The sequence below is a fragment of the Arvicola amphibius genome, chromosome 10, assembly GCF_903992535.2.
Source record: "Arvicola amphibius chromosome 10, mArvAmp1.2, whole genome shotgun sequence".
Taxonomy (NCBI): domain Eukaryota; kingdom Metazoa; phylum Chordata; class Mammalia; order Rodentia; family Cricetidae; genus Arvicola; species Arvicola amphibius.
This window is the reverse complement of record NC_052056.1, coordinates 62,928,951-62,942,299: the sequence shown is the minus strand read 5'-3', so window position 1 is coordinate 62,942,299 and position 13,349 is coordinate 62,928,951. Positions and strand designations below refer to the sequence as shown.

General features: G+C 46.9%; 1 protein-coding gene across 2 annotated transcripts in view; it reads right to left on the bottom strand.

Moving 5' to 3' along the window:
* Positions 1-13,349, bottom strand: part of Xxylt1 (xyloside xylosyltransferase 1) — a 126,328-nt gene that overhangs the window by 38,865 nt on the left and 74,114 nt on the right. The window contains exon 4 of one of the 2 annotated variants that reach the window (XM_038346100.1): positions 11,331-11,708. The exons of the other annotated variant lie outside the window; for it this stretch is intronic. Within the exon in view, the coding sequence (XP_038202028.1) occupies positions 11,501-11,708 (208 nt within the window). The 3' untranslated portion in view covers positions 11,331-11,500. Of the gene's footprint in view, positions 1-11,330; positions 11,709-13,349 lie in introns of those variants that run through there. 2 annotated transcript variants of the gene reach the window in all.

Below are 13,349 nucleotides of genomic sequence, written 5' to 3'. Positions count from 1 at the left end.
TCTGGTTGGCCACAGTTACAGACCAACCCCTCCCTGCTGCGACGAACTGAAACCAGGAGCTAAAATAAGCATTCCTTCCTAAGTTGCTCTCTCAGTGTTTGGTCACATGCACAATCCTCCGCTGGACAACGCTGGGTTTTCTGGTTAATGAACACAGAAGCATTTACATTCTGCAAACTGAATCTTCCCCTTGATTTCTAGTGAAAATAATTCTAGAATGTCATCCCAAAGCCCCGCCTGGGTGGAAGAGCTAGGTAGATGAAGTGTGGCACCATCCCCAGGCCCTGGAATCAGGCAGATGGCAGGGGAGCAGTGTGAGGGAGGAAGCGGAAGTTGGGGGCCCTTCCTGATGAGCTAGCAGATGGCTGCCGGGACAAAAAGAGGAAAACTAATTTTCCTGAATAGCACAGTTACAGCAGCTGACATCTGCAGAAGGCCTGCCCAGCTCTGTGGAGGGAAGAGGCCCTTATCTACAGTGAGAACTCTATAGGTGATCAAAGTTCTGGAAGTGCTATGGGCAAACGTGACCAAAAACCCTTCAGGAGAGAGAATTTCCTAAGTGAGAGCATCTATTAGTGGATTCTGAAACAACCTGTACCGTGAAAATCAGCTGTTGGACCTCTAGACTTACAATTCATGCCTAAGTCTCTTTGCTGTAGACAACAGCACAGGCAGACGCCTGCTGTTTGCAGGCTCTCGGGGCACTAAGCTGCGTGGCTCGCTGAGCAGCCCCCTCACCTGTCTAGTACTTACCCAACATTCACGCCCGGTATTCTTTTAGTCATGTGACAAATATTAAGTCATTTAACTCGCACAACCCAGTATCCTCCCGAGAAGCATACAGGCATACAATGTCCAGGGCACACTTGGATTGAATAGCTGGGGCAAAGTCACACAGGGCTGGAATTCAGGCTTAGGCAGTCTGACTCCAGCTTCTGCCCCTGACTTCCCACTGGGCTCTGAGCGGGCCCTCAGCAGAAGTCAGAGAAAATAGAGGGAGTAACCCAATTTCCAACATGGTAGCTGGGCCCTTCTCCTATAAATGCCAAGACCCCCAACTTTCAGAACCTCCCAGCAGGCCAGGCTCTCCAAGATCCCTGCAAAACAGATCCATACTAGAACTCTGTGTATCCAAGCCCAAGGTTCTCAAGACTCTAGATTAGTCTAGACACAAATTACAGTTATCTAGGGCTTTAGTTCACTTTTATTCCAAAATTCAACTTAAATGACAATAGAGGCATTTGGTTGGTCTCAGAGCAACCATAGAAAATTCTTGGAAGGCATAGCAGGTGTCCACGACCTTGAATTGCAGCTGTCAGGGTGCACTGGGGAACAGAGTTCTCGGAACTAACTCAATCAAATGCTTTGCTCAGACCTGGCAGGGAAACCGGACGGTATCTGTCTTGCATAGATAGCAGGGAGAGAAGGCAGCATGGTGGGGATGGCCAAGCCAGTCCACCAACCAAAGAAATGACAGAACCACAGAAAACCTGATTCTATTTCATCTTTTGAACAGAGAAGAAGTACAAGTGAGGAATGGAAAACAAAGAACTGTGCTATGGGCAGCCATGTCCTGGCAAGTCTCAACAAAGTCAGACATCTTTTCTAGATACCGCCAAACTCAACATTATTTCCTTCTGTCCCTTCCTCCCGACAGCCTCTGACATCCTGAAGTCCTTGCCTGTCCCCACACCCAGAACAAGAGCATGACCCTGGCTGGACCCCGAGGGATCTTCCCTGCCCAGAGCAGGGCTCGTTGCTGGGAAAGTGCACTCACAGTCGTGGGTCTGGAACTGACCGTGTCGGCCTCTGGGATGCCAGGATGGGACTCAGCAAAGACACAAACTCAGACCCTGCTACCCAGGTTAAAAAAGAAATGTGTGTATGCATAGGCTCGCTTCAGAGAGGCCTCCTTCTTGCCTCTGGGACACAGAGCCACAGCAGAAGGTTGTCCATCCACATTTCCAGCTGGCCATGCTCCAGAAGGAGTAGACACGGGAAGGAGACTATGAGCCCCAGCAAAGGGTAACCCAGAGAAAGAGAGATCTCGGGGAAGAGTGCAGGCATGATCCGCATGACCTCAGAGACCATAAATTGAGACAGTGAATTGTACATGGGGAAGCAGACGTTCAGGTTTAACATGCAGAAATGCATTCCTGGGGGCTGGAGAAATGGCTCAGCGGTTAAGGGCACTGGCTGCTTTTCAAGAGGACCTGAGTTTAATACTCAGCACCTATATGGCAGCTCACAACTGTCTTTAACTCCAAGATCTCATACCCTCACACAGACATACATGCAGGCAAAACATCAGTGAATATAAAACAAAAATAAATTTTTAAAAAGAACTGAATTCCCATGAACTTGCCCAGCAGTAAAATAATGGATTGCTTCAGAAGTTACCAGGACCCCATAGCAGGACAATCAAGCAGAGATCGGATGATCATGGATGGTGCGGGGGAGACTCCAACATGAAAGAAGACACCCGCAGGTATCCTATTCCTGAGACTGTAATCCTATGGAGAGAAGCAGCTGGGCATAGTGGCTCACACCTGTAATTGCAGCACTTGGGAGGCTGAGACAGGAGAATTGCTGCAAGTTTGATGCTATCCAGGGCTACATAGTGAGTTCCTAAACAGCCTGGACTACCATCTCTTAAAACACAGTGACATCTATGAGAAAGAAAGGAAGCTGACTAGGAAGGAAATCACGTGAGTCGCCAACCCAATCTCCTCTCAACCTCCTCCAACAGCTCCACTTACCAGGGAGGAGCATCCGACAGCTCATGACCGGAAAGAGGCAGGAAGGGAAAGCACCACTGATTGCCATCTCTAGAGACTGGCATGCGGGCAGCTTCTTTCATGGGAAAACCCACACTGATTCCCAGCACACCCTTCATGGGAAAACCCACGCTGATTCCCAGCACACTCTAAGCTTCCATACCAGGAAGCTGAGATTGCAGAAAAGAGTTAAATGGGGTTCCTAAGTGGTTAGGAGGCAGGCTCTAGAACTCAGACGAAAGGGGACTTCTACCCACAATAAATTCTATCACCTTGGAAGGATGAAGATGGGAGGATGGACAGACCGATGAATGGGTGGATGGGTAGACAGGTTGCAAGCAGAAGGCATTACAGTGCAACCTTAATGGTAAGAGATGTTGTAATCTAAGCCATGTTGCACATATACCAGTGTTGACACTGTGTATGGCCTACCTGGATACAGTTCACCCTCACCACTAAGATTTCTTGATGTTCAAAACTCTCGGCAATCCCATGCTGATCACAGCACCACTAAGAGAGGAAAAGTAATCAAAGTTGTTTTGCTGCAGAGACAAAGAAAGGCTGGAGCAGACATCTGGCTCTCCCAAATGACCAAGGACAGAGGTATGAGGTCATTCCATGAGGCCCGAACACTAGGCAGGGGCTAGAATGTGTTTAAATGTTCTAGTGAAAGACTGTATTATCCTTAGATGCAGATACATGCTACAAATTCCAAAGGAGGGGACTCTGCCCCAGGATGCTGGGAAGCTGAACATAAGGCTGCCAATCCTGTCAAACCTACACTTTTCTCACTTTTCCTAAGCACAGAGAAAAGCCTAGGGATGCCTTCTACTTAGGCCTTAGGAGCAGAAGCCAGGGACCAAGGCAACCACAATGTCAAAGCTGAACAGGCAGTGAAGTTTGGGGCGCAAGTCTGCAGAGGTTTCACTACATCAGCGGATGGGAGGGTGATAAGAAGCAGGGAATATGTAACCATTGCCATCACCCCAACCTTTCTCCCACCCACCTTCTTATGGATTCCTCTCCTCCCTTCCCATCTAGGCCCTCAACCTCTGCAAAGCATCTTCAGCCCTTAACTGGAACATGCTCATGTACAGATTAAGGCTAACATAGGCAAGCTATGGAGTCTGCTGACTTACTCTCTATGTTCTTCCAGAACTACATTCCTGGAAAGGAATTTTGCTTGGTCTGGTGCTTTGTTATTAGTTAAGTCTGAGGTTACTTAGAAAAACATTTAATGGAATTTTTAAAATTATCAATAAGAATCAACAACTATTTCAAGGAATGGGAGAAAACATTTGAAGAACCAATGGACCCAGAAACCATCAGCACCAGTGTCTGAGATAAGCTAACTAAAGCTTCCAAGAGTCCTGGCCAAGGGTGGCAGCAAGTGTGAGCTTTCTATCAGGTTCACCTGACAGTGGCTGGGCTCCATCTGGCACACAGGTGTGCTCTGTTTGGCTAGTGGATTGCTTGTTTAATTGTTAATATTTAAACATTCCCAACAGAGACTTCAATCTCTTTAAAAGAAAAATCAGATGTGACAACACTGGGCCAATATTCATGTAAAAAACAAAAATAGTGAAAGAAAGGAAAGGAAAGGAAAGGAAAAACCAAAACAACACCCAATGCAAAAAATTCAGAAACACCATTCAACAATCCGGTCATAGAAGGATCTCCAATTAATTGCTCTCCTTTCCCTCTCCTTCATTATATATATGTTAATCTTCAAGAACTTGCATTACTTCCTGGAGGTATTTTCCAGGAATTGCACTGTTCGAGGCTGTGTCCTAAGTTCCACGTCACAGAAGGCTCCTTCTGCCTATTACAGTAAGTTACATTCACCAGAATATCACCCCCCTTTTGATCCTTGGGATGAATCCGATGTCCTCTCACTTCATAACTTAAAACAAAAACCACCACCAGCACCAACAGTCCACTCTGGTGTGGGACTGGAGCTCTTCCAGCATGGTCTGCACAGGTGACTGGGAGGCACCCGCACGCACACACGCAATCTGTGTGTTCTGTGCCCCAGAGTTCCCTGGGTTCTGGCTAGCAAAGGCAGATCAGACAGCTGTTCCCGGCCATTTCAGTCTCCTTTGGGCCAAACAGGGCAATGGACTCTACTTCTCCCCATGAAAATGTGCATCGTTTGATAACAGTCTGATGCTTAACCTTGGACAACAGCCAAAGGAAGATGAGGCCTGTCTGGAGGGTGGCTGTAGACAGGGTCACATTCTAGTCCTCCCAAACACTGCTAACAACTTGGCAGAAGAAACAGTCAAAGAAATATGGGTGTCCCTCTTCCATTCTGGTTATTCCTTCTAAATAGTTAAGACTAATTTTTAGCCTTCATCTTGCTTCAAGAGTATCCTGCAGCTTTCTGAAATGAACCATAACTACACTATTATGAACACAAAAATCTCGTTCCCTGACAGTCCGAGTAGAGTGCTGGGGTCACACTGCCTTTTTATAGTTTCAAATTCACAAGCATTGGGCCAGTGGAGATAGGGTGGTTCTGGCAGCAGAAAAAGGGTTTCCATGCAGACAGTGGGCTTCTTTTTATTAAGGGAGGCAGTAAGTATTTTTACAGGGCCAAGGGGAATCAAGTGGAGGCAGAGAAGCAGTCATATGCACGGCACCTTTCTCCATACTGATGACATTAATGAGGTCCCAGGAGCGTCTCTATGACTTCCCACTTGTGAAAGTCCATCAGAATGCGCCAGTCTCATAATGAGAGCTCATCTGCACAGGCAGGGACACAGCACGCATCTGGGCCATTCATTATATGCTAAACACCTCTCGCTCCAGCATAAGCTCGTCTCTCACATATAGTGATACAAAAGTTCCAGGGATGGGGACAGCTGTGAGGGCCAAGTTCCCGAATAATGACACATTCACAACTCAGCTCCTAGATGGGATGGGGGGGGGTGTTGAACTCAGGCACTCTCAAACAAAGGAAGGGCCCCAGGGACTCTCCATAATCAACAGTAAAAGGCTTGTACACACAAGGCGCTCAATTCAAAATCAAGCTCAGTCTGAACACTTGATGTCTTAGTAAAATCAATTCTGCTGCTAACCTGGAGGTACAGGGGCTGAGAACTGAACCTCCATGTCACTTTGTCCCTGGAGAAAGGCAACTGGAACCTGTGTCATCTTAAGACACCCTTTGCACATAGCGCATCACACCTAACTCAGTCCTTCCCACATGCTGTTTGCCTTAGGTTCCTTTCACACTCACGCCACAATGGTTCAGCTATGCTATCCGTGCCGCCAACCACCCTCCCCAAGTCTTTTACGTTGTCTAGGTTGCTAATACGGTTCACTCAGAGAGACATTTATTCGGCAAAGGAAAACAGGCTGAGAAGGGACAGCCTTCTGCTATGCCACCGTTGTAGCATTTCGCAGGAGGCCAGCTGGAGAAGGTCTCCTCCGCTAGGTCACAGGCCTCTGGTCCAGTTCCTTTGCATAGTCAAACCTACAAATGCCTAATAAGTTTTCAGTCTGGCTCAGAGCCCACCCCTGTAAGTGCATTTCTCAGCAGAGAGAGGGAGGAAGACATGAGACCTTTCAGAAGAGCGCTCGTACAATTCTTAGCATTTTGGAGAAGAATATGAAATCGAGGGCCACTTAGCCAAGTTTAAAGAACCAAGAGCAGAATGCCTTTGTGGCTCGTCCCGGGGCTACGTCAGAACAGTGGCTCTGGCATGGTGCTGGCACTTGTTTCCATCCAGTTTCCGAGGCTATAGTGAGAAGCCTGAGGCTGGGTTACATCATAAACTTTCTTTAACAAAAACTGGTTGGCTCAATCTCCGTTTATTTCTTAAAGACAAACACATGGGCAAGGGCCCAGAAATTCATCTGCCAGTGTCAGGGGCAGAGGAGAATTGATCTTTATCTTCAAGTCCTAGTTTACTTATGCTAAGGGATGAGGGTGGGCATTTCTGAGGAAGGGCCACATGCCTAGTGAACAATGAATGTATGAGTCAGGAAGCCTTCCAGAGGTGCCAGTCACATGAGCATCCTGACACAAGACAATGTAGAGACAGCAAAGGCCAGCAGGTGAGATGCTCAGCTGAGGAACCGGCAGACAAAACGGCACAGAGCGCACATAACTGCTCAGCACTAAGCCAATGCCAGCAGGTAAGTCTTACAAAAGAAGACTGAAAATGACACTTTCAGATTCGACAGCATGATGCCTGGGAGAAGACAGGCGTAGGGAAGAGAGGAAACAGGTCAGCTGCCGGTCTCCGTGCCTGAAACTCTGTGGTAATACTATGGACTGGACAGAGCACTAGAGTGCAGTCCATGTCTCTAGGTGCTGAAAGTTCACCATAATAAAAAGTGAAGAAAAAAAGAATTATTCAGGAAATTATTATAATTAAACATTAGTTAGCAATGTTTAACAAATGAAGGCAAAGTTAGGCACAGGATACTCACAGCATATTGTTATGTAGACATAAGCCAAACTCACAAGAATGTAAGCAGGAGTTGTTGGGTTTGGCTGTGCGTATCTGTAAAGGCAGCACTGGAGAAGTTGAAGCAAGGGGATTGCAATTTTGAGGCTAGCCTGGATTATCTCAAGATTCTGCCTCAAAAAAAAAATAAAAAAATTAAAAAGGTAGAAAATTCATTTGTGCAACTGTAAACTTATAGAGTAACACCACCACCAACATAATCCTCGTGTAAGTAATGAAAATATATTTTATTTCTTTTTAATAATTACCCTTGGTTTGGTTGCCTTGACTATGGTCTATCTACACATCGCAAGTTGACCTCAAATTTGCTTTGTAGCCTAGTACAGAAATGGACTCACAATCCTCCTGCCTTAGCCTCCCAAGTACTGAGATTATAGGCATGCACCACCACACCACATTAACGCTACTTGCTCTACACATTTAGTCCAGGAGAAAAGACACAGTAGGGTTCACACATGAAACCACATCTCCATGGCCAGGGATGGGACAAGGGCAAGAGCAATGGTCCGAGCAGAACAGCCAGCTCATCCACCACAGGCAAACAGCGTCAAACACCACATTGGTACAGGCAGCAGGCGGCAGGCTGGGGTGGAGGCAGGGGCTGGCACATGCTGGAGTGGTCAGTGGTCGTCTGTTCCTCTCCCTTTTCCCAGTCCCTGTCCATAGAGACTATGTAGGATACCTCCTCTCTGTTACCCTCTGGGTTTCTATACTCTCTTGGGATATTAAAAGTTTCCTGTCATTTAATATGGGATGTCCTTCTGTATATGTGTTGCTTTTATTGATTGATGAATAAAGCTGTTTAGGTCAATGGCTTAGCAAAGTAAAGTCAAGCAGGAAATCGAGGAGAGGAGAGGAGAGGAGAGGAGAGGAGAGGAGAGGAGAGGAGAGGAGAGGGAGGGAGAGAGAGAGAGAGAGAGAGAGAGAGAGAGAGAGAGAGAGAGAGAGAGAGAGAGAGAGAGAGAGAGAGAGGAGTCAAAGGGATGCCATGTATGCCATGTAGCCACTGAAGGAGAAAGATGCCAGAACATTACTGGTAAGCCACAGCCTTGTGGCAATACACAGATTAATAGAAATGGGTGAATTTAAGAGGTAAGAGTCACTGTAGACAGACCCTTGTCTCCTGTACTATGGTCAGCTTCTGTTCTGCAAACACGCCACCATGCTGAAGGTGTGCACCAAGAGGACAATCCGGTGTGTACAGAGGCTGAACTGACAAGACTGCTTTCTTTGGGGGAGGAGGGAAAGGGAAAAGGAGAACACGGAATCTACACAATCTCAATAGCAAGGGAGCTAGAATTTATATTTTCTCAGTCTTCTCCATGAGGCAAACAGGCTTGTATGTCAGGTAAGAACTTCCTCAAACAGAGGCGGGGCACTACTAACATTACCTTAGTCCCAACTTCACCTACAAGGAAACATGGGTTTGGGAGTTAAGTGCCTCCCCGCATACCACAACATTCATCAGTGGCTGAGCTAGGACTCGGGGTAACACTGCTCCTGCCAGGAAGTATAAATATATCATCTAAATTAATCCCCCATCAGCTCTGCTGAGAACAGTGTTATAATCCCTACTTCTCTGCTAAAGAAACTAACCTCAGAGACATTAGCTAATTCTCAAGATCCCATGACTGTAGAGCAGCAGCAGTGGAATCTGTCCATGTCCTCCCTTCCTACCCAGCATGCCCCGGGAGCCCTGTACCAGTCTCAGGAAGGATTAAGCCACGTGCAGAGAAGCGAGGTGGACGTGTTCATCCTAGCATCTGGAAGAGGCAAGGCTGGCACAGGGCTGTCAACAGAGCAACCATGTGATCCAAGAGCTGAAGAAATGGACACCGAAAATACTGACACAAAAGCAAATTCCTGGCTCTGTGCATGAACTAACAGGACCTCTGCTGCTCTGGCCACAGCTTCATGGTGTGCCTGGGCTTGTTCCAGGACACAGTGGCCCCCACCAATAAATCTGCCATTCAGGGGCTTCTCAGGTGACAAGCTCCAAGACAAAGTGACCCGCTGCTGCCTCTCAGGCTCCTGTCTTCTCTCTGTCAACCACTAGGGTTAGCAGGAAGCCAGAGACCTGAAGCTAAGTCATTACATTACCAGGCTGCCTGGTACTACGGCCTACTCAGTGACCTGGGCCAGCTTGGCTCCTAGCTCCTTGTAGGGTGGTCCTCCTTGGGCTAGGCACTCTGAGGCAGAGACCATACTCAAGCTAGCCCTGGTTACCCTGCATATCCCACTTCCATACCTTTTGTTCCTGCCCAGGCTTTTGAAGGAATGTCAGATCACTCACTTCTGCTGGAAAGACATTTTCCAGCTGGGGTCAGGGCCTGGGCTGAATTGCCAGACTTGGGGAAAACAAATAAGGTGCTTTGCTGAATGCGATGTTCAGATAAACAACAAATGACTTCAGTTTGAGTGTGTGCATACACTATCTAGAACACACAAAACATTATCTGGTACTTACCGTAAGTTCTACATCCCTGGCGTCCTGTCTTAGGTGGCACCTACTATAGTTAGGAGTCATATAGAATAGGAGTTCATGAAACAAAGATGATAGATGATGGATGGATAGCTAGACTGACAGAAAGACAGATGATAGGTAGACGAGTAGACAGATGATAGATGGACAGGTGATAGACAGCTCTCTCCACACAGAGGTAAAACAAGATGCTGTGACTTGCAGCACATCCCACAGCTAATTGGTGCCACTGCCCTTACATCAGCCGCTTGAGCTGTTCCTTTGACGTCATACTAAATTCTACAGGGTGCACATAAGGAAGGCCCAAGTGCTCCCTGCACTTCCAATGCATCACAGGAAGCCATCCCACAAGGTCATGCTTGCACACTTCAGGTGTGGGTCTGCAGAGCAGGCCCCAGGGGTCTCCTTCCCTTTGACACCCACCCCAGTCACACAGCACCACAGAGAAGCTCATCAGGGGTCCAGTTCTAGACACAGCTGCACAGAAAGGTCAAAGGAGGGAAGGGCAGCATTCTATCCAAGGTGACCGGGTCCTTGATTTTCAGATGAAGAAAGTCAAGGTTTGGTTTGACTCGACCAAACCATGACAGGGACCCACGGAGGGAAGCATCCTCTACCCATACTCCAACATTCCCTGACCCTGCAGCACTGTCCAGAAATCTGAAGGGGCGTGGTCGATCGATAATTAACCAGACTAGCGCAATATAAAAGATTTAGTTTTTAATAATTGGGGAAAAAGGGAAAACTTACACGACCAAAGATCCCGCAAACACCAGGAGGCAGGGAACAAAGAGAGAGAAGAAAGCACACCTGGATGTTTTATTTGTTTTCTGTGGCCCCAGGGGGACACACCCTAAACAGAATGTGATTGGCTGAAGTTCCCCATCATCTCCTCCTTTGTCTAAACAAGATCGAACTAAACCCAATACAACTATACATAGTAGGAACAGATACCAAATATAAATTTACAAACAATATTAAGCAAGAAACATACAACAAAAGTTTTATTAAGCATTTTATTTTAAGGAGTCTAAATAATGTAGAGGGTAACTACAATTATCTAATCTTTAACTCCATCAAAGATCTGAGAAGGGAAGTAATATTACTCAAGCAACCAGGAAGTACAAACGAGAAACTTTCAAAATGTGTAACAAATGACAGAGACAACTAACTAACTGGGCAATCACCCAAAGTCTCGTTTGCAATGTTGAAGCAACCAACTTTGGCTAAGGCCTAACATAACTGACATGCCATTTTTAAAGGCAAGAAACTTTTTAGAATTATCTTACCCTGTCTTGGCAAGATAAGATAATCCTGTTTTTATCCATTTATGGATATTCTGTATCTCTGTCAGTGGTCGAGGTATGGGCTTTTTTTGTTCAAAGGCCAGTTTTGCCAAGAAGACAAGCTCCAAGTGGAGTGTCTTTGGTGCTCAACGTTTTTTTGGGAGTAGAGCAGTGTTGCCAGGAGTGATTGTGTCTCGTTAGCACGGAACTTTAGGTTAGATTAAAGGCCATTTTTTACAGCTCTTTAAAGAGATTGAAGATTATACTATCTATATTGAATATAATCTCTATAAAGCAGTCAGTTTGATGTGTTTGTGATGAAAAAATGTGAAAAAGCCATTTGTCAAATGGCGGGAAACACTTCTCCCCACCCTTCTGCAAGCCTGAGACATTTAACAACTCACAATAGAGGGGAAGCCACCATAAAAAATGACTTGCTGTGTGCCCTTTGAAGTACAGTAACTGTGGGACAAGTGACTATAAACTCACACAGCTGGGGGACTGGAGTCTATTCCTGCCCAGTGAATTTCCACAACTACGCATACTCGCCTCCCCAGTCACGATGCATCCAGGGCTACAGCATTTTCTCATCCATTTCTTTCTTCTCAAGGATGCTATCAGATTCCATTTGTAATAAGCAACTTGTCCACATCGCATCTGGCCACCAGTTGTTAGGGGAGGGAGTCTGCAGGCAACAGACAGGGCTGATGCCCGAGTTGTGGGTCCCCCCCAAACTATGTTGCCCATGTCTAAGGAGCAGGGGCCCAGCGTCCCCTCAGAAGGGCCCAGCTTCTGTACTTGTGTAGATACCATTAACTGGACTCTTCTCTTCTTCTGACCTTTTCCTCCTATCACCCAAGCCCCAGCCTCCCTCCCAGGTCCCCAGTCAGGTGACTTGTCCAAAGTAGGGGAAAACCATCAATGATCTTTCCGGTCCCTGGGCTCTCCTGTTCCCATATGGATGAAGGCCATGTGTGTACATACGCAAACAAATGCGTGTATACTATAGTCCTAGTTTGCCACCAGCCAAGCCATTCTCAGGCCCAGCAAACACGAAACACATGCACTGTAACAGGTGATCCCTGGACACTGTAGTGTAGGACACTCATTTGCTGCCTTGATTTATTATGAGTCTTTTATGACCTGTAGGGGTGGTTTACGGCTGAGGGTCAATGCATGTTGGCTGAGTACCTCTCTTAAGGCTCTGCCAGTAGCAGGTTCTCATGGTCCTCACTGCACACAATGATTAAAATGCAGAAAGTAAGGGAAACTTAATTTGAATCCACCACCCTTCAGGTGTTTCTTCTGGGAAGGCCAGATAATTAAACTGATTTAAGTTCTATCATTATAAAAGTCTAGTTCTGCAGAAAACAAAAATTTGGCCAAGATTATCTGTAACAAACGTAATGAGGTTTTAATGTATTATAAAGAGCCAACCTTGTCGTGCAGGTGTTGCTGATGTAACCATCTGATAACCAGCCAGTGTAAATGTCCTGGGACCTGGGTCTGAGCAGGAGGGGATTCACTGCACACAATAGCTGAAGGTAGAGCAGGGTGGAGGAGCCATGAGCACCAAAGCTGGAGAGAGAGGCCTCAGGATTGGAACCCAATCTTGAGAACTTCACATTCTGTAGTCCACATGGCAGGTTTGCCTCTGGGGAACCTGAGTCAGCATTATGTAAGGGCACAGCCCACAAACCCCGGGAGTTCTCAGCTCATTTGAGGCCCCCCCGCAGGAATTTCCTGTTACAAGATCTGAGACTGCAAAGAGCCACCACTAACCCAGCCTGTCCTTCTCCTCCGTCCATGGGGGAAGCTCAGCTCTGAGTCAAGAGATGCCAAGGCTGGCAGCTCTCTGATGACTTCTCCCAGTATATGAGCCAGCACAAGGCAGCATAGAACTAAGGCCCCAGGAGCCCAAAGAAGACAAATTCTAGGCCTTCAGGAGCAAACTTAGTCAGAGTTGGCTTTGGGAGAGGCTGTCAATCTACCAGGCAGAGGTGGGGATGGGGAGGGGTGAGTTGACCTCAGCTGTGACTGGCTCTGAACACAAACTTACTTCTGCTGTTCTTCCCTCTCTCTTTAAACATAACCCATGTGCAACACATGCGTGGCCATGGCGGGGAGTGAAGCACCACTGCACCACCCCTTTTGTCCCCCAAGACCTGTGCTGGCTTTGGGGAGCATCTCCTTGGTTTTCCCTGTGATTTTTAGCCCTGGTGTTTGCCTCAGTAAAGAGCACAGCTATGGCGTGTTCTTTCTTTTCCTGCTATACAGCACACAACTGGGTAGAGACATTTTATTTAACCACTCTGCTGTCAGGAAC